Raw genomic sequence first — 20,840 nt, 5'->3', positions numbered from 1 at the left:
CGAGCCTTCTATTTGGTCCGGACGCCCCATGCGTATTTTCATGAAGCGGAACTAATGACGCGACGACTCGCCCGGCAACCATCAAATTGACGGTGGACGGATCATTTGAATTGCTCTGTCGCCCCCTCGTGGTGAACGCCCGAAGCACACGCTTCAACCATTCTAACAAAGTATGAATCTAAGTTCAACTATAAATCTAGCCGATGGAGTACCGTCAACTAGTGCGCGGACACGTAATGCACTGGACTGCGCCGTAACCGATCGGGTGTTTTGAATTGCTCCGTCTGTCTGTCTGTCGCCGAGTCGTGCAAACCACGTTTCTGGTGAAAATCCAGTTCTGCTCTTCTCAACATCCCAGACGTGAACTTTAGCTTGGACTGACTCCCGTTCCAGCAGCCACAGGTGGTTGTAGTATTCTCCGGGTTTTCCCTTTCCCCCGTTCCTTTACTTTTCCTTGTGAGCGCGCGAGCGAGCGCGCGAGCGTGTGTTTTTCTCCCACGCCAGCAGCCAGCCGTTCGCCACACGGCGTGCATTTGAATTTGAATAGGCGAGTCCAAGTGCGCGGACATGGCGGGATTGGAGGATTGCATTCAAATGGCCGGCGTCATCGCGTGGATTGCGCCTTTTTAGTCTTTGCCTATCTGCTTTGAAAAGTGACTTTTGACGATGCCTTTCCACCAGAGGAGCGTCGAGCCGCGGCGCGTGAGCAGGTTGCCGGCTGCTCCGTGCAAGACCGCCAAGAGGGCGGCGGCGGCGGCGGGGCCGTTGTTTGCGTCGCTGGACGAGGTGAGCTGTCACACGCTCACCAACATCATCCATCAACTGGCCGACCTCTCGCGCCTGGCGGCCGACGTCTTCCTGGGCATCGAGCTGCCGGCGGCCTCCGTGTTCCGAAGAACGTACCGGCTGCAGGGACGCCTGCGCTCGCTGCACGCCAGAGTCGGCGTCCTGGAGGCCAAGAAAGTCCAAATCCGTAAGTTCAGCCTCGTCACCTCGCGTGCGCTCGAAACTTCCTTGCAAAACCGGCAACGTTCAGGGTTCTCAAACTTGTTGCTCCAAACGTCACCAAGTCAAGTCATACTTTGTTTTAAAGGCAATCTTCTGTGGCTCTCGAAATCGGTCAAAAAGCTCCGAAACGGCTGCCAATGCATTTCAATATGTCAGCAAGGAGGATTGAGGAGACGAGCCCTTATGACTGACGCAGTGCCTGTATTTTTTTTTTTGTTGCCTAACTTGACTGCTGTGACTCAACACAAACACAAGTGAACAGTAGAATGTGGTGTGGAAGTGCAGGTCAAAGGGCGACAGCTGACACTTGAGAGTCAAGAGTTCAAGCAAAGTGGTTTATCTAGCTTGCGGGGTCCGCACGGGTCACCTGCGCTCTCAAAGCACCTCGAAAAGCCCAAAGAAAAACAACAAGAGTCCCCGCCCGGGCGGGCACGTGCATTCACCACGCCGACCAAGTCAAGCGGCAGGCTCACGTCACAACTTCACGTCTTCTTAATGACCTGGAGGCCGAGCTCGAGTTGATTTTTGTCATCGGCGTGTCTGTTCGTTGAGACCTCTTGACTCTTGTTGCGGTGGCTGTCAACAAAAATGCTGCTTGCAACGCATCTGAAGATGCTTCATGCGCAATATTAGCCATGACCAGATGTGAAGTGAAGATAAGCCGTTGGTGTTTTTCACCTCGTCTTGCCTTTGGCCATCCATCCATCCATCCACCCATCCACCCATCCATATCCATCCATCCCCGCGGCCAGAGGAAGAATGTCCTCAGTTTGCTGACGTTTTCCTTTGGAGAGCCAAATAGTTTGGCCAGCCGCAGATCTCATTTGGAATGTGCTGGAAATGTTGCCAGGATGAACAAAAGAGGTCTGAGAAGATCCTGCGTCTTTGTGCCCCCCCCCTTTCCCCTCTTGTTTCCTTTGTCCCGTTTTTTTTTTCTTTTTCTCCTCCCGCCGTCTTCCTGTTGTTTCATATGCTCCGCAGCCCCCTCGCTGAGCCACGGCAATGGCACCTGTTGGCCTTTTGGCACTCGCAACCAAAGTGCATTTAGAAATGCGGCCAAAACACCTCCGCCAAATAGCGCCTGGCGTGCACCGTAATTGCCTGCTTTCCCAGATTGCCCACTTTGACGCCCTCACTTTTGACTTTTGGCTTGGACCTGAGCCCAGCGTGTCATGGATGTGTTCTGACGTCTGCTTTGAAAGCTTTGTCATGCGTGTGTTGTCCATTCAAAGCCCGTCAAGTCACGTGTACAGTACGCGGAGCGATGGTGGAAAAGGAAACGGTGTCTGTCAACGGCGCCGCCGCATAATGTGGAAACACAAGCTGCTGCCGCCGCTGCCGCCGCCGCCGCCGCCGTGATCAGAACGTGTTGAAATGTGACAGAGAGAGGAAATGGTCATCAAGCTGTTTCCGGCCTGACGCCTTGCTTGACAGATGCTCCTTTGCCAGCCGGAATGGATCTGACACGCTGGATTTGGCGGTCAGGGTCGCGATTGTGTGCGCCGTTTATGCTTCCCCTGTCATTTGTTTATGTGCAAAACATCGACTCTATTGGCGGTGAGCCGTCTTTTTTCAAGAGGGGGGGGGGGGGGGGTTGCTCCACATAGGCGTGGCTCTGTTGGGTAAGGTTACGTGTGCGTGACTCCTTACGGTGAAAGACAAAAAAAAAACCTTCCAAAGATTTCTGACGGCACCGCAGGCCAATTCCACGGATCGGCTTTTGTGCAATCAGGTAACCGTACGACACACCCCGAAACAGAAGAAATATGATTAGTTCTGACTTGTCGACACGACGGTGGAATCCGGAGTCCCACTCGAGAAAAAAAAAGACCCAAAAGGTTTCCCTAAATTGTGCCGTCTGTCCACACTAAAAGGCCAAGGGGGCTCTGGTCATTTGCACGTACGTGCCTTAGCCTGCCGCTAATCCCCAGAGTATTGTTTTCGTCCTCCAGCTGTTTTGCCAGGAAAATGTGCGAAGCCTGCGTGTTTGCGCGGCGAGAGCGACTGACTACGATTAGGCAAAAATCATTTCGTACATCTAGAGAATGCATAATCTCCTTCAAGTGACTTTTGAGGCCGTGTTTGCGCTGTGTGTCTGCGATGGCGAGGGAGCGAGGGAGCAGGTGATTGTGCTCAGCAGCGAGAACCGGTTGGGCAGCATTTGGAGTCTGATTTGTATGAAGTTGACTTCACTGAGAGGAGCGAGCCAACGTCTTTGATTTGGCCCCTGAGCAGCCACCTTCTCCTTCGGGCTCCTCTAACATGCGGGAACCCAACCCGCCGGGCCGGGCCGGGCCGGGCCTTTCATGTGGTCCGGGGCGCTCGGGGCGGGGCGGCCATTCCGGATGCCGACTTTTGAAAGCGTATCTCGGCGATGGCTTGGCTCTCGCGCTCTGCGCTTTTCCCGGCTTGTATTTAGAAAAGCAAATGTCAGAATGGACTTTCCGGGGGTATCGAGGGTGGGCTCGTCCTCTTATTTCAGCGGCCGGTCGGTGTCCTCCTCCTCCCATTATGGCCTCCTTCCATCTCATCAAGGCAAACATTTGGAGCTTCCACACAGTCAAGTGTGCAAAATGCTATTGCACTCACATGTGGTGTCTTCAGCGAATGACTTTCAGTCCGTTTCTATTTCTTCCTTTATTCGATTGCACTACATTGTCAGTTTCAATTGAACTTTTGCTGCCGATCTATCATGTCATTCATTCTTGTTCTCTTCTCTCTTCACGGGGATTCTCCGTCCATCCGTCCGTCCGTCCGTCCATCCATCCATCAACCATCGTGGGTCGGCTCCCTCGTGTAACCCGACAGGTAAGTGTCTTATTCTTCTTGTTGCAACATCCTCCTGTGATAGTTTGAGCCTTTCCTTTTGGGCACTCTTGCTAAAAAAGTTCAAGTCCCAATGATGGTCACACACACGCACACACGCACACACACACACACACACACACACACACACACACACACACACACACACACACACACACATCTGGGTGTGGTGAAATTTGTCCTCTGCATTGAAGCCATCCCCGTGTGATTTGGATCCATCCCCTGGAGGAGAGGGGAGCAGTGAGCAGCAGCAGCAGCGGTGTCATTTGCTGATCTAAGCCCCCAATTCCAAGCCTTAATGCTGAGTGCCAAGCAGGGAGGCAATGGGTCCCATTTTTAGAGTCTTTGGGGTTTGAACCCGCAACCTTCCAGTCTCAGGGCGGCGGACACTCGCTCTACCACTAGGCCACTGAGCTGGGAAGAGAACGTGAAACCTTGTCTGTGTGGGATGGTCGAATTGTGTGTTTTGTCAAGCAAGCGTGGCATTGCGCCGCGGTGCGGGCACCCCGTTGCGTTTTGCTCTCCATTACGCAGTGGGAGCGTCCCATTGTGGCGGCTCCGTCCACGTCTCTTTTCTCACCGGAGTGGTTTGACCCGTTCCCACAGTTTAGCGGAAGCGTATCGTTTTTCTCCGTCTTGACGTGGCTCGCCCGTAGCGACCGGGCCGACCGGTCGGACGAGGCCCTCCTTCCACTTTGTGTTTATTAGCCACATCCAACTTTCAACCTTCTTTTGAGCGGGGTGGGATCGGGACCCACGTGGTGGCACGGGAAAGTCCCCGTGGGAAAGGGGGGGGGGCGGCCAGATGGAACTCTGCTCGGAAACTTCTGACAGCTTGCGGGAGGATTTCCTTTGAGGAAGAGTCAGTGGGGGGGGGGGGCGCGTTTGTATATTTCTGCAGCGCAGCCAATATGAACTTCCCCTTTGTTGACATTTGGGGGCTGTGTGCCTCATCAGCAGAAATGTGGCGTCGGCCACGTTGTCGGCTGGAGCGCAAAGACAAAAAGTCGAGCGCACACAACACGTGTGGCCGGCCGGCCGGCCTCAGGTCTGCTGGACAGACGGACACCTTTGCTCAGGCAAGACTGATCAGGAATGTGCGGCCGGCCGACCGCACCCATTCTCCCTTTCAAGCTCTAGACGCAGGCTGTGCATTTGCAAATTCCCTGCTCACATTGGCTCCCTCCCGCTCCTTTCTCACACAGTTGTTGCTGTTTGACTCGGTGAATGTCCACACTGGATATCCTGCGCACGCGTCTTCCTGGAGTCCGGTCATGCGGCCGGAATGCCGCTGGACACCATTTTTGTTGCTGCGTCTGACCTGACCGAGGTCAACACTCGGCCGACCGACACGGTTCTCTCCAGCTAAGCTTTTCTCCATGAACGGTGGAATGAACTAACGGCACAATAGCAGCAATCTCTGGAGCGCTGAAGGAAGGAGATTTGTAACTCCGCCCACAGTTTTTGTCTTTACGATGGCTGTTTGTTTAGGAACCTCCTAAATCATCTCAATGTGCACATTCTGTGGTCCATTTGCTTCCCTTGCGTTTGCGATCTGGTTAAATGGCGCCCCCTTATGGAGTCAGTTCGTAGTTACAGGGGCTAGGGCTTATTCAAAAGGAGCTTTATGGTCACGGCATGCTGACCTTTGACGTTTTCATGTCCCTTACTGAGATAGATAGATAGATCGATAGAAGAACCCTTGTGTAACGTAAGCTCCCGTCGTTTGCGGCAACTGAGCCTAGCCATGAATTATTCAAGGCACAAAGGTCTCTGCTCGCCCGTGTTTGGAAGCGTGAATGGGACGGACGGACGGACGGACGGACGAAAGATGCAGCGCAGCAGCGCAGCAGCGGCTCCTTTGTGTCAATTGCCTGTAAAGAGGCAAAACCCTGGGCCCGCCACCGCAGCTCCGCTTTGCGCCATTGCTGGGCTGAAGCCAACATGTGAAAATGCTCTTTTCTCGGCGTGGCGCGCAGATGTGCGCCGTGTTCTGCGGGTATTTGGGCCAGCGGCACGTTGACCTAAATATGAGTAAGCCCACCTTGGCAGCAGCCACAAGCGCCACTAAATGCATGTGTAGGAATTAAGCTTGGATCCAGCCCAGGTTACTTGTCAACTTTCCCCCACCATTTTTTATTGCTGACTTATCCACTGTACTGGCACCGGGTTGGCATGGTGTTGTCGAATGCCCGCCGCCCTTGACTCAGGTGTCAGAAATGCGAGCCGCTCATCCTCCTTGAATGCCGCTGGTCCATCCAGGTGAGCAGATGAGGATTTGAGCACGTGTGTGGAAATGGGCTCTTGTGAGGAGCCAGTTGATGCTCATGTGGAGCTCGTGCAATGTTAAAGGTCTCTTCTGGCTGATCCCAGATCAGTCCCGGCCGGCGTGGCAGCTTTAAGGCCGCCCGTTGGCCGCGTGTGACTCAAGTGGCTTTACGGCCACGCCAAATGACAAATCTGTCCTACGGCTGTTTGGATCAAACGTGTACACATCATATTAGCTTGGAATTATGGGGTCTTAGCCCCCCCACCCCCACCGATGGCACAAGACTTGATGAAAAGGATTACATTGGTGCTCATGGTTTGAATCTACTTGTCGCCTCTGTGTGGAACGCAAGCGCACGTGGAGCCCCGTTTGAGGCTGCTGAGCGAGTGACTTTGATACTTGGAATGTCCTGTAGTGGAAAATGGGAGAGCTACCTTTTGCACACTGCGCTCAAGTTCAGTGCAACAAGTCATAGCGCGCAAACCAGGCCGATTTGGCGTGGACGGGTAACGCGACGCTTGAGAGGCGGGGGTGCTTTTTGCAAAGCGGTGCGGAAGCTGGCCTGTTGCCGCTGCTGTGCGGCTGGAGGCGGACGAGAGGGAGGAGAGACCAGAACAGACGCGAGGAGAGAAGAGAAGAGAAGAGGGCGGGAGGGCCACGGCACGCCAGCGCCACGGCACGCCAGCGCCACGGCACGCCACGGCACGGCCAGAACGCAACTTGTCAGTGTGTCGGTGACGGCCCAGAGGGTAGTAGGCCTTTGGTTCTGCTGGATTCCAGTCAGAAGGAATGTTCTGCTTGAGGGGTAAGTGTCCGCAACCGACGCCAAGGCTTTTGTTTTTTTGTTTGGGAGGACAAAGAAAAGTTGAAGTCCATCCCTCCTTTGTCTGAAACTCCCTTACAGTATGTTTCCCCTCTGGTATCCTCCCTCCCTCCCTCGGTCCCGTTTGAAGCTTTCCTCCCTTGCCTCCAGTCTGCCTTTGTTTTTGTGCGCGAACGCGACGGCCATGCAAGTTTCAGCTGCGTGGCGGCTTGCCAAAGTGCAGTCAAAGCAAAAGACGTGCACGCCCGCCTTTGGTGGCGTCCTCACGTTCAGCCCTCGCTGGCTGGCTCCCTGGCTGGCTGTTGCCTTCTTCTGCAAGAATGACATCATCCTAGCGGCCGGCCGGCGATTTCTTATATTTGCAGCCGATTAGTGTCAGAAGTATTGACATTGTGGTGATCTCCGCGGCTGGCTGGAGTACTTAAACGGAGCTCGCGTTGACTTGAGAGTAAGCAAGTATTCCTTCCAACTTGTGGAACAAATTGTGTGGTGCCTGCTTGCAGAAATCCTTCAAGCGGTCGGCGCTGGACTGACGGCACAAAACACATTTTAGCTTTCTTCATGCGTGTCCAAAAAATGGGGGCCACATGTGCTGAGTCAACCAAAAGTAGGCGTGGAAATGCTCTCTTCATTCATGTGGCTCATGAAGACTCTCACGAGCTTCCAGAGTTGAAGATGCTTGATTTGCTTCTGCATGAGGGAGAGCGGGGGTCATCCCACCATGAACCACTTTGGAGGCACAAGCTAATTAGCGGCGGTAGGAGGCCTGTCCATCTGCGTCCAGTGCCTTCTGGAGACCAGCCTAATGGGCTAATCTGGTTTTATAGATTAGATGAGGAAGGGCAAGTGGGCAGAGGTGAGCCCGGTCTGGACAAGGCAAAGTTCCTCCCTAAGTGGCAGAGTCCCGCTCCGCTGACGGGCTTGGAGCCGGCCCCCGTCGGATGCGTCATGAAAGTTTGGAGGATCTTTGCTCTGTCTGGATTTTTGCACTCTGGTGAACATTTGCTGCCGTCTTCCATCTCTTAAGCCTCCTTTGTCATGCAGATCAATCGGATCCCCTGAGAGCGAGCGAGCGAGAGGGAGGACACAAACCGGAGGGGAGGTGGGGGGGGGCACCTCAAGTGGACGCTCCAGATTGAGGGAGGAGTTGGGGCTCGGAGGCGGGCGGAAGGGAGCCCTCGCTGTTCAGGTCTTAGACCATGGCATATGTGCAGTGCCTCTCTTCAGCGCCGGTGGTCCGCTGCTGGACCTGCTATGAGGACCCCGGCGGCGGCAAGAGCCCAGCGCCCTTGCAGCCCTTCTTGGCCAAGATGGGCAACCGCCTCCAGTCGCAGGCCCGGGCGGCGGGCGGCGAGGGCTGCTTCCGCAAAGGGCCGCTCTCCTCGGCCAAAGTCCACCAGAATCGAGAGTCGCTCTGGACGCCCAAAGCTCTGCTCGGTCCCCTGGCTAAAAGTCCGTCGGGGAAGACGCCAAGCTTCCACGAAGACCAAGGTAGGACCTTTGCCGTTGGTTCCGCTCCACGTTTTACTGCTTTTGCGGACACGGGCAGCCTGACCTCAAGAAGGCTTGAGCCCAACGACTTTGGCCGTGTCCGGAGCTCTTCCCCAGCCAGTCTTTGTGAGGCCAGCTCCATCCCCCTCGCAGGCAAATGACGAGGCGAGCCTTCCGCCCCGCATCGGCTGTTGAGCTTTGTGACCTCTGACACCGGTGGCCTTTGTTAAGAGCCAAGGGGCTCATATTACAGATGGTGTTTGATGATGTTATGGATCGCGCACCGGAGTTGAGCCCCGGCTGGCCACTTGGGAGGGGGGGGGCACACAGCGTAGCGTAGCGTGGTGGGGTGCAGCCGGAGGCCATGCTTTTGCTCTGAAGGCGGCGTGCCGTCTTCACCTCAATTCACGCCCGCTTTGCCTAACGTGGGCTGACAGCTCAGCAGACCGCACGCACGCACGCTATTGTCCCAGCCCGGCCGCCGGCTCTCCAGGTGGAAGCGGCCACTTCTGGCAAAGTCTTCCGGTTCTGCTGCCGTGAACGCGGACCAGAAGGCAGGTTCCGTGATTGAGCCATGGGTGGTAACGGCTCCCCAGGGCTAAGTAAGCAGATGGGAACCAATCAAATTGGGGCTGTCACTTTGCTCAACAAGGTCTTGTTTTTCCCCCTGGGACAAAGTCAAACTATTGATTTTCTTTCTTTGGAGATTAGTTTTCTTTTTTCCAACCAGTACAGGAACTTGCCTAATCCTTCATTGGCAGTTGAAGGAGGGACACAACAAAAGCTCTTTGTCTTCTGACACTGAGCAAAAACGAAAGAAGCGCTTCACCGACTTTCTTGTGCCGTTTTTAACATCCACTCAGGGCTTTAGTCACATGCAACGTGTCATTATTTGGCTGCCTTCCTGCAGCGACACACTCATTCCCCCCCCCCCCCCCCCCCCCCAGTCGGTTGGAGGAACAATGGAGAAGGAAGGGTGCAGGTCACATGGCATAATGAGGAGATTCCACACACAGTTTCTTGAATGGAGGAGGGGGGGGGGCGCCACAAATGGTTGAAGTGTAAAATGGTGTGCACAACGTGCTGTGCTGTGCTGCGCGGCGCTCTCATCTTATTAGAAGCTTAACGGATGCTTAGCCACTGGGCGGCCGGCCAGCCAGCCAGCCGGTCGCAACGGCTCCATCACGCTAAACTCCATCAAGGCGCCACTCACAAATATTGCATCTGCTTTCTCCTCTGAGGTTTTGGGCAGGTCGCGCACCGCCCTTTCTAGAGACGTTGAACTGGAGCTGGCAACAAAATTGCAAATCTTGCCATGATTGAAAGAGGCTCGTTGAGTCACGGTCTCTATGGCGACGTAGAAAACGGGACAGGGCAAGGTCTTGAAGGAAGCAAGAAAGGAAGGAACATTTCTATTGAACGTCTTCTTCTTACCACAAAGTGGCGGCAGCCAACCGCCCGCCTGCCACAGCAACAATTTCATTTGGGAATTCCAGCTCTTCAAGGTGGGCCATTTGTGGCTTCCTGTCCGGGTCGAGTCCCCTCGACACAAAAGAATTTCCCATGAAAATGTCCCACCTGGCTTCATTTGAATCAATTCAAAACAAAGTCCGACTTGCGGCTGGCTGCTTGCGCTCGTCTAGCCCGCTTCCTCTCAATTCGCTGGCTCGGTTAGTCGTGTTGATTACTCATTGGAGGTGGAAGTAGGTCAAAAGCGACGGCCTCGAGCTCAGCGTTTGGTCGGACCCCCGGGGGCGCTGTTGCTCTTGGAATTGTTTACAAATATTCTTCTTTTCAGGGGTCCTCGCCCCATCTCCTCTTTGAGTCAATATCAGCCCAAACGGTGCGGCTGCACGCCAGCCAGCTTGTGCCAAGGGGGGGGGGCGGGAACAGGCGCTTAGCGACCCCTGCCCGGCCGGGCTCAAACTCTGCGAGCGCCAGGAGACTGGCAAACAAACGAGGCCGGCCGCTCGTAAAACCAGCGCAGGCCGGCGCCAGCTGGTGACACTCGCAAGGAACTGGGCGAGCGCCCAAGTCCCTGGCGGAACGCAGCAGCAGCAAGCGCGACACTGAGCGTGGGCTCCGGACCAAAGGTCGCGCAGCGGGAGAGTTTGAAGGGGCGGGGCGGGGCTGTCCACTTCATCGTCATTTGCCAGCAGCGCCGCCAACCTGTTGCAATCATTAACAGCGTCGACAGAGATTGTTGACTCAGCCGTGGCGTGGCTGTTTGTTCAGGACTCGGGTCGACTTTCGCCTCCTGCTTTTTACAAATCCAGGTGCAACAGGCAGCCATTTGTTTGGCGGATCGTAAACAATTCTTCCGAAAAAGAATCCAAGTGCCAGGTGCTTATTCTTTATCCTCTGCATAGACTGGCAAATCCCGTCACCGGCTCAACGTGCGGTGACAATCAAATCCTACTTCCATAAGTAGAATACAAATCTTTATTAAGAGAATAATAAGCAGTTAGCATTTTAGCGGAGGACAGGTCAACAAGAGCTTTGACTCAAATACGTGTGTGTGTGCGCAAGCGAGCGTGAACAATTGGCTCTATACTAATGAGTGACTGATCCTAATACTGTACACGTGCCACGCCGTTTGTCAAGCCAAGTAGAAAACGTGCTCCAGGATTTGGTGCAGTCCAAAGATGTATGCTCTTTTCTTTTCTTTTTTAACTTGATGGACTGTGGAAGAAAAAAATCAATACGACTCGTAGTCATATCATATATTGGTGTAGTGCAAAAGTTAGCTCATTTTGAGCTACCTCAGTCAATGGAAGGAAATGTCGGCAAGCGATGGGCCAAAAGTGTGTAACTCCAAGGCCCCATTCCGGCTCTTGTTGCCCGGCCCGGCCCGGCCCGGCCCAGCCCCCCACCAGACAACAGTCTTCTGCCATTTGGCTTGAAAAGAAATGGGCCGACAGAAGGAGGGGCTGCGGAGGAGCGGGCCCTTTACAACAGGCAAGGGGCTCGCTGGCTGGCTGGCTCGGCTCGGCTCATCTCATCTCGCAAACAGCTGGCTGGCTGGCTGGCGGGCGGGAAAAAAAAAAACACTCCTTAGGTCAGTCGCTTGATGACCCCCACTTTGGGCAAACTCGCTTGAGATAGCAGCATGAAATTTGTGTGTCCATGAGGACCGGACCGCCTCGGGGTGGAGTGATAATGGCGAGGGGGGCGAGCGAGTAAGTGAGAGAGAGAGAGAGAGAGAGAGAGAGGGAGACGGAAGGTTGCAGCGTGATTGTCAGCAGAGCTCACGCGGACGGACGGACGGACGGAGGAGCGCTAATGCCAGCGCTAATGTGAGCGCTGAGCTGGCCACTTTTCTTCTGGGCTTGGATTTGCGCTGCCTGCCGGCGGCATGGTGTTCATTGGGACCTCGTTCAAGTCGCTCGTCAAGTACTTCAAAAGGAAAGGTGACCACGGCCAGACTTTTTGCTCCCCAATATGACTTTGTGCTTGTGATTGTAAAAAACAACATTCTCCTTCTGGCATTGGCCTTTTTTCTGATGGCAACTTTATTCAAGTGAACGCCTGGCCTGCCGCGTTTGCGTGTCGTCAACGGCAACGGCGTCGATCGCTCAGCATGGGCGAGCGAGCGGCTGCCAGCGCTGTTAAGCGGCCCTCGGTGGCTCGCCTTTAATCCGAGGCAGGCCCCGAAGCCGCTCATGCGCCGCTCATGCGCCGCTCATGTGCCGCCGTGGCTCTGCGCTTCACGTCGCTGACGTCAAAAGAAATCCGAGCGAGCGCTGTGGGAGGGACGCAAGCCCAAAAAAGAGCCTCAATCAAGTTATCTTGTGATATTCCATCATTTTGGACAGGCTGAGCCATTGAATGTTCTGAACGCCTCTTTCCCGATGCCATGTGGAGGCCGTGCCCAGCCCGGCCCCAGCCCAGTCCAGACTGCCCGCGAGCAAAAGGGACTTTGTCATCTTGTCGTGTGTTGTCGTTGTCAAATTGGGATGCGCGCCACTAGCAGACGTGTGTTTCCTCCAAAGGCGGCTGGCTGGCTGGCTGGAGAGCCTATTGAAAGAGCCGGCGCCGCCGCCGCCGCCGCCGCCGCCACACAATACAAGCTTTATGCCCATGGCTGCTGTGTGTGTGTGCGTGCTGGCTACCTGTGGCACAACGCAAACTCCTTTTGGCCCTTGTGAGGTGATTTAGCCATCTGCTTGGTCTCTGACTTGCCACCCACCTCGCCCTCGGCCGCCCTTTTGCCTCCCCTGACGCACACACACACACAAGGTCGCAGTCGACATCCTCGGTTGAGCCTTCATCCCAATGTTTGCGTTTGCTTGTCGGAGCAGTTTGAGGAGCCGCTTTGCAATCAGCTGTTGCGTCGCCGTTGAGCCGCTCGCTTCTCACGCCAGCGCCTTTTGTCTCGCCAGCCGTGTCCACTCTGGACGAGGAGAGCAAGTGGACGGTCCACTACGCGGCGCCCTGGCACCAGCAGGAGAACGTCTTCCTGCCGGCCAGCAGGCCGCCCTGCGTGGAGGACCTCCACCGCCAGGCCAAAGGCAACCTGAAGAGCGCCCTGCGAGGTAACGCACCTACCTTTCCTTTTTCCCATGTCCCGGCTTGGCGGGCGGGGGTCACGTCACGTCACGTGTTGCTCCCAATTTGCCCTTGGCTTTTTAGCACCTCATGGATCTTTTTTGTTTCTTAAATGCAGCAGCTGTAAGCTGATACTGACGCACACGTATTGTATTGCCTTTGCAATATTGACGCGTTACTCCAAGGCCTCTGGGGATTTGGGCTAAAGTGTCACATGACAGCAGCACCTGCCATGTGTGTGTGTGTGTGCAAGTCCAGGCTGGAGCAGGCAAACAAACAAACACACGCCCGCCCGCCCACCCGCCTTTGTTCTTTGTGCAAATCCATATTCAATGAGGTGACTAAAAAAAAGAGCGGATATGAACCCGAGTGTCTTAAGCGACGATTCCAATTGTGAAATAATCTCGGATGTCCTGACCATAACGTGCAATGATGGGACCACGGGAAGCCGCACCTATCGTTGCGCAATCCCTGGCTCAAATCGACGACAGCGTTGCGCAACTTGCCGACCCGCTCGATGAGTCATGGATTTATCTGCCTCGGCCGAGCACCAATAAAGCCCGTATGACCATTGACCATTGGCGTAAGTGCGTTCCCGTGTCGGGCGTTGCGCAATAGCGGAGCACTTGCCAGTTGGACTATGTCCCATTCCATTTTACAGCGTGCGCAACAACGACATCCGTCACGAGCGGATGGGAAACGTTGGCCCGTTGGAGCTTTCCAGCAGCATGCGTGCCAGCCGCCCGCCGCTGAGTGATGAAAGTCACTGGCTGGCGTCACGGCCGCCTAGCAAGAGAAAATGTATCAAGGCTCCGACTTGTTGGAAAAGCCTCATGTGAGCACCTCGCTGCTTTGCGCCTTTACGCAGAATGCGACAAGCTGAGGAAGGACGGCTTCCGCAGCTCGCAGTACTACTCGCAGGGGCCCGTCTTCTCAGAAGCCGACAGCGCCCCGGGCCGGGACCATGACCGTGACCATGACCGTGACGACGATGACCAAAAGGTGAATCCAAGTATACTCCCGTGACCTCCCTCCCGCCCTTGTTCCGTGCAACCGAGACTGAATGCAACGGTGCTTGCATGCCCTCGAGTGGCTGCGAGCGGAATACCTTGAAATGTCACTGAGAGTCAAAGCCACAACTGGCTGTCACGTGTTGATTTTTCCATCTCCGTCCGTCCGTCAGTCCTCGGCGGAGGAGGAGGAGGACGATCGGTCGCAGGCGCCCAGCGACAGGGGGGACGTCTCGGAGGCCGACGTGAGCCGAGCCTCGGCGCTGCCCACCCCGGAGGAGAGGATGAGGCGGACGGCGCAGGCCGTGCCCACCGACATCGTGGCCATCAACGTGACCGGTACGCACAGCGTGTGGCGGCAAATGGCAAAAGTGGGATGTTCGCCGCTCCAAAGTAGGAAGAAGACTTGACCCGTTGATGCTAGCGAAATAGCAATTTATGGTTTGGAGCGTGCGCGTGTCTTTTCCAATGTTGCCGTGCATGTTTTCTGCTCTCACGGAGCACAAACGGGTCATTTGTTTAGCCCAGGCGGCCGCCGTTGCATCTTCTCCTCCTCTTTTCTCATCAGCCGTTTGGCTCGCTTGCGCTACCAGAGAAACCGGGAGGAAAATGCTTTTTGTTTGTCTGCACGTCTGCTTGAAGATCAACACGCATGTGCCCTCCACTAACCCCAAGCGTCCCGTCCGCCTCCCAGGCGCCGTCTTTGACCGGCAGGCCAGTGTCCGGCGCTCCCTGGTTAGCACGGACACGGTGTCCCGCCGGCCCAAGAAGGTCAAACGCAGAAAGACCATATCGGGGCTGCCCGACAACGTCCAGCCGGACCTAGGTACCGCTTCCCTGCGCCGTACGCCGACGTAACCGACACGTCCCTTCTCGTCCGTCCCTCAAGTGTCGGATTGAGTCCTGGTGCTTTTTTTTTTTTCTTTCCAAATTCATGCATGCGCACAAACCAGAGCAGAAAAGGCACACCCGATAGAAGCCCCACCCACAAAAAGTTCTTTTCTTCTCCCAACAGTTGCGAACGGCGGCGGAGAGCTGCGACCGCATTCCATGTTCCTTCCCGGGCAGTACTCCACGCTGGGCCGGGCGGGGAGCGTCAACTCGGCGCTCTGGCGCCGCCGCACCCGAGACTCCGGCTGCCAGACGGAGGAAGCCAAGGTGGTCCCGCCGTCCATGAGGAGAATCCGCGCTCAGAGGGGGCAGGGAATCGCCGCGCAGATGGCTGGCCTTTCCGTGTCGTCCTCCACCGGAAGTATCTGCGGCGGCGGCGGCGACCCGTCGCCGTTCAACAGCCTGCCCCGCCAGGGCGCCAGGGTGTCGCTCAGCGCCGACCCCGTCTGCAGCAGCACCCCCATCAAGGCGCAAGACGGCGGCGCTCCGCACAGGCGTGTCGGAAAGCTGCGGGCGGACCACACGGCCGTGCACCTGAGGAGCGCGCCCAAGTTGGACACCCTGCCCGGGCCCCAGGAAGTGCGGCGGACGCGCTCCAGCGAGTGGGCCGGCGCTCCGGCTTGCGCGGTGTCGCCGCACGCCGCCTATTGCACGTCGCTCATCCCCAACGCCACGCTGTCCGCTTCATCGCAAGTGGTGGCTGTGGCCACCTCGGCGCAGCGTTCGCGGAGCGCCGACTCCCCGACGGCCGGGCCTCTCGGTCCGCCCCCCCTCGCCTCGGCTTTCGTCGAGTCAGACGACAGCGTGCGCAGTCCCAGCACCTCGCCGCCGCCGCCGCCGTGTCTGCCAGAGGACGGGTGGATCTACGAGACGGCGGAAAAGCTCCCGCTCCGGGCTCTCACCTCCAGCTCCTCGGCTCCCATCAAGCAGCTGTACGGCAGCCCGGAGGAGTCGTCCCGGACGACCACCGATTCCGGCTCGCTCTACTCCCAGGACAACGACGGCTATTATACCTCCATGCATTTGGACTCGGGTCTTCTGCGCTCAGGCGGAGGGCGCCCCCCCGCCGGCAGACACAGCATGTACGAGTGTCGCTGGGGCGACGATGAGAGCTGGTACATCCATCGCTCCCTCACCCGCAGCATTTCCCTGCGCAAATCCAAGAAGCCGCCGCCGCCCCCCACTCGCAGCGACTCCCTGAAACGGAAGCCCGCTCCCAAGCAGAAGAACGCCGCCGCCGCCGCCGGCACGCTCAACGAGAGCCTGCTGGCCACCCTGCAGCAGCTGGGGCTGCGGCCCGGCGAAGGCAGCGACTACGAGGACCCTTGGGTGCTGCGCGGGCGGAGTCAGAGTAGCGTTAGCGCCGACAGCTCGGCCACGTCACTCAGCGCAAACGGCGTGTCGGACGCCTACGCGCTCTGCCGCGTGACCCCCGCTCACAGCGACAGCAGCAGCTTACGATCCGACTACGCCGACTCTTGGGGCTACTACGTGGAGTACCCTCGCCGCCGCGCCGAGCAGAGCGCGCCGACCGCACCTCGGCCCGAAGACGGGAGCCGCGCGCACCCTGACCAGGAGAGCGCGGGAACAACACCGCCGCCGCCGCTCCAGGAGGCGAAAGGCAAAAGCTCCTCCCCGGAGCGTGTGCAGCGACTGACTTCGCCCTCCAGCGGCTACTCCAGCCAGTCCAACACCCCCACCGCCGGAACCCCGGTCCCCTCCGGGGTCAGGTCCGCGTCACCCTCGGCCAGCCGCCCGCGGCCCAAGATCCCGGAGAGGAAATCCTCTCTGCTTTCCTCGCTCTCCATGTCGTCTTCCTCCACCTCCCTCTCGTCCACCACCTCGGACTCTCTCAAGAGCTTCGGGCCGCCCCTGACCTCGGCTCCGCCCACCCCCGTAAGCCCGCCCTCCCCGTTGCCCCCCTCAATCGCGCAGCCGGGTTGCTCCACCTTCCCGCCACCGCCCTCGCCCGAAAGGCTCTGCCGTCCGGGTGCGTCCCTCGACGGGAGCTTAAGTCCTCCGTTGCCGCCCCCGCCTCCCGCATCCCTCACGGCGCCGCCGCCCCCCCCTCCGCTGCCCGCTCCCACCTGCGTCTCTTCCTCCACCGATCCCGTAATGCCCAGAGCCGTGGTGGCCGACAGTCCGGCAAAGTCGCCCGTGCTCCTCATCACGCCCTTTGCCCTGCAAAGTGTAAAGCTGCGCTCGGTGGCACGGACGGAGAAGGAGACAGAGAGCCACCCCAACTCTGAGGAGTCCCGTTCCCGGGAGAACCGCCCTTCCGTTAAGACTGAAGATTCCGCTCCACCGAAGCTGCCGTCGGACACGCCCGATGGTCCCGTTGTCGACGCCGAGCGGAGCCGTGTTTTTCTTCACCGAGGGCAGGAAGCATTGGCGAGCGACGGCAGCTCCCATGTCCGACACCGGCCCGCCGTCATCGGCGACAGACCTCGCTTCTCTTTTGTCCTGCCACTGAGCCCCGGGCCGGTCCAGGAGGACAGCCGGCCTCCTCCGTGGGAAGACGCGGCGTCGCAAACGCCAGGATGCCAACAAAACTGCCAAATCCATGACGAGCGTCGTCCCGTTCCCGGCTCGGAGCGCCAACCCGCCCAGAACGGGGACGAGGACGGTGCCGGCAGTGCGGCGGGCTCCGACAGCGACGACGACGACGACGACGCAGGTTTGTCTGTTAACCCGATTGCCGAGAGGGACTCGTGAATGAGCCGAGCTGTAAATGTTCAAATAGGAGAAAGAAAGTTTGAGGCGGATGTGGACATTTTGAAAAGTGCCGCGAGCAAAGTAATGGCGCCATCCCGTTTTGCCTTCCAGCTGATGAGTGGCATTGTGCTCTAGTTCTGCAACACTTCACTCACGGCCTTTGTATGTCCCGCTTCCCCCTATTGGCTTTAACGTCCCGGGGAGAAGCTTTTCGTGGCGGCGGTAGCAAAGCGGGGGAGGGGCTACACTAGAGGGAGGGAGGGAGGCAGGCAGGCAGGGGGAGAGAGAGATAGAGAGAAGAGGCGGTGGGGCGACAGAGGGGGATGACGCCGATGCCAGCGAGCCAAGCGAGAGCGCTGGCGGCCGGCGGCGGCGGCAGGGCGCATCCGAGCGATGTGACCCGACGTGAGTGCGTGCGTGTGTGCACCTGACAGGTGACGTGTTTAACTCCAACACGGACGAGACGTCGCCGTCTCTCAGCGGGACCCCGGAGGGAACGGGGAGCATGGTCACCCCCACTCCAACTCCCACGCGGACCACCGAGGACCTCTTTGCGGCCATACACAGGTACTTTCCGTCGTGTCACTTTGCCACGTCGTTCTTGCCGAAGGAGAAAGAATATCTGTGATGTCACGGTTGTGTTCGCAACAACACTTTGGTGACGGTGGGAAACTCGAGGCGGCCGGCCGGCCGGGCAGGGGAGCATTTGACTGTTTGAAGTTGGCTCCCGGAGGGCCTGGGAATCTCGCTCAACGTCCCGCTGCCTGCCGTAGCGCGCTTTTCTCGCAGATCGTTTTCGCACATCCGGTCGGGAAAGCGATTGATGCCTCCTGAAGCGGGGCGAGACGAGGCGAGGCGGGCTTCATCTGGGTTAGCGGCCACGAGAGAGACAACCGGCAGCTCGTGTGGAGGTTTGCTCGTTCAAGGAGGAGGGGCGAGGGATGTGAGTGTGGGGGGGGGGCACATAAATTTGTCATGCGGCGTGCCACTTTGCTTTTCACGCTCTCGTGCTCGCCCGCAATTTGACTTCTCCAGATCATCCTATTTTTGCAAAGTGTAGATTTGGTTTTGTTTTTCTGCAAAGCTGACTCAAGCGGCTTCCAAAATCAAATTGTGGCCGAGACAAATATTAATATAAAGTGAACGAGTGGATGAAATGTGATCATAATAATAAGCAGGGAATTTATTTGAGCAAGCAAGCAGACAAATACTGTTGGAGACGTCGGAAAGGTTCAGCGAAAGACGTGCTGAACAAGTTGTGGCCACTTGTTCAGGTGTGCGGGCGGGCGGGCGGCGGGCTTATGTAAGGCAAGCGAGGGGCTGCCTTGAATATAGGCCACCAGCGCATATTGTTGGTTGCAAAAGAGAGCACGTGCGGGAGAAGCTCGCATCGCACGCCCCCCCCAACCGAGATCTAATCTGAGGATTAGGGATTTGGTCTCGCTGCAGCTTTCTTACCAGCACAATCTGCGCAACATTTGTTGGCCAGGAGGCAATTTGGCAACATTTTTGTGCGTTCATTTGTTTTAAAGCACACACATGAGTCGGACAGGATAAGAAATAAAAGCAAATCCAACACGCGTATCTATTTTGAATTGGATGAGTTGTAATAAACACAGAGGCGGCGCTCCTCCGCAGGTCCAAGCGGAAGGTGCTGGGCCGCAAAGAGTCCGAAGAGGACAAGTCGGCCGGGTCGGGGAGCCGCTCGCGGTCGCCCCCCACCTCGCCGGCGGCGCGTCCGTCGGGCTCCATCCAGCGCCACCTGCGCAGGTCGTCCACCAGCAGCGACAGCTTCAAGGCGCTGCTCTTGAAGAAAGGCAGCCGCTCCGACGGCGGCTTCCGGATGTCCGCCGCCGAGATGCTGCGCTCCACCGACCCCCGCTGGCAGCGCTCCGAGTCCACCCCGCCCGACTCCCCGCCGCGGGACGAGCGCGGCCGCTACCAGGCGCTGGCGCCGCCCGCCTCCTCCTCCCCCCTCAAGTACGGCCGCTCGCGCACGCCCCCTTCGGCCGCCAGCAGTAAATACAACGCCCGGTGTCGGATCCTCAGCAGCCCCATGACCGTCATCTGCGAGCGAGACGGCGAGTACGCCGACGCCAACGGCACTTTATCGGACGACGGTGGGGCTTGAACGAGCCGGCGTGGTGTTTTGTTTTTTTGGTTGGGCTCTTTCATTGTAGAATCTGTTGTTGACTTTTTCCTGTTGTAATGGCGGCCTGTCGGGAAAGTCCCTGCGTACTTTTGTTTGTCGAACAGATAGCATGAAGAGACGATTACGTTCGGCACAATACAGTGCTAGTTTCTTTGTTCCAAGGAGAGCTGCGCTCGTCCGTCTGCTTTTCAGCCCAGCGTTAATTGCCGGCAACAATTCTACTCCTGCGCGAGCTGTTGTCAGCCTCAGCTCACAAGCGGACACTCACGCCGGCCACATGGCATCCCGCCGAGCCCCGCCTCGAAAAGGCGCTTGTACACGGACATGGCAATGGATCGTTTCGCTATTCATTTCTCGCTGGTATGTGTTTTGTTTTTGTGTTCAAATATGTTTACGGAGCAGTTAAGAAGTACGCTTGAAAAAGTTGAGTGTGTCAAGCAAGTTGGAGGGGGTGAAAATGATCTTTTGTCCTGAAATTCCACACTTGTCGCAGAGAGTCCAGCCCAGCCCAGCCCAGCCATCCTAATGGATTTCCGTTCATTAAGAAAGTTGCCAGTGACTTTCCAAGCGTCTCCCTTCGTTCCACTAGGCTCATAAATGTGTCCCGTTGTAGATTTTGCACTGCTGTCTTTGTTTGGCGTGCGATTGTTGAAAAGAATGTTTTGCTCAAAACAAGCTCATTGTTGTTGTCACACCTGATGGGCTTCTTTTTCTAGTGGTCACCAAAGAGCCCAAGCACAAACTGAACTCCGACGGAAACCACACGAGCTGTTGTTGAAAGTTGATCCTGATACACTTTTATATTGTTGTGTATGTAAATAAATAGAAATGGATTGTTTTAAGTCACATCTATCTGACTGTTTCTTAATGACTTGCTTGCTTGGACTATTGGGAAAACAAATACTTGTCAGCGTAGGTATACTGTCTCGATCTTTTTATAGTTCAATATAGGTTAATTGGTTGAACCGAGAAAGCAGCCTCCTGATTATTACGAATAGCATAGCGAGCATTAAAGAGAAAGAGGTGGGCCAAAAGAACGATCGCCTACGGTACCGCCATTTACATCCGTAAACGATAGCATTTACTTCCGTAAACAATGCGCCGCCA

General features: G+C 56.8%; 1 protein-coding gene across 8 annotated transcripts; it reads left to right on the top strand.

Moving 5' to 3' along the window:
• Positions 1-453: 453 nt before the first annotated feature.
• On the top strand, positions 454-20,579 carry nhsl1b (NHS-like 1b). Of its 8 annotated transcripts, XM_061270992.1 has the most exons (9): positions 843-973; positions 5,040-6,908; positions 12,800-12,952; positions 13,834-13,967; positions 14,149-14,314; positions 14,670-14,801; positions 14,991-17,543; positions 18,016-18,148; positions 19,220-20,579. In XM_061270992.1, the coding sequence occupies exons 2-9, from the start codon at positions 6,893-6,895 to the stop codon at positions 19,710-19,712; spliced, it is 3,780 nt and encodes a 1,259-aa protein (XP_061126976.1). In that variant the 5' UTR covers positions 843-973; positions 5,040-6,892; the 3' UTR covers positions 19,713-20,579. The 8 variants fall into 8 exon arrangements, with proteins under 8 accessions (XP_061126972.1, XP_061126976.1, XP_061126971.1 ...); XM_061270988.1 differs by lacking the exon at positions 5,040-6,908 and having other exon boundaries at positions 454-973; XM_061270987.1 differs by lacking the exons at positions 843-973; positions 5,040-6,908 and adding an exon at positions 2,747-3,625 and having other exon boundaries at positions 14,991-17,534; positions 18,013-18,148.
• The last annotated feature ends 261 nt before the right edge of the window (positions 20,580-20,840 follow it).

The sequence above is a fragment of the Syngnathus typhle genome, linkage group LG22 (genome assembly GCF_033458585.1).
Source record: "Syngnathus typhle isolate RoL2023-S1 ecotype Sweden linkage group LG22, RoL_Styp_1.0, whole genome shotgun sequence".
Taxonomy (NCBI): domain Eukaryota; kingdom Metazoa; phylum Chordata; class Actinopteri; order Syngnathiformes; family Syngnathidae; genus Syngnathus; species Syngnathus typhle.
Note: the sequence above shows the minus strand (reverse complement) of the source record. Positions and strands in the feature narration are given on the sequence as shown.

Excerpts from the sequence above, each read along its gene's own strand:
- nhsl1b (XM_061270985.1), top strand. The coding sequence starts at position 3,271 with ATGCGGGAACCCAACCCGCCGGGCCGGGCCGGGCCGGGCCTTTCATGT. Across the intron at positions 13,968-14,148 it reads GTGACGACGATGACCAAAAG|TCCTCGGCGGAGGAGGAGGA; the intron begins GTGAATCCAAGT and ends TCCGTCCGTCAG. Across the intron at positions 14,315-14,669 it reads CGTGGCCATCAACGTGACCG|GCGCCGTCTTTGACCGGCAG; the intron begins GTACGCACAGCG and ends TCCGCCTCCCAG.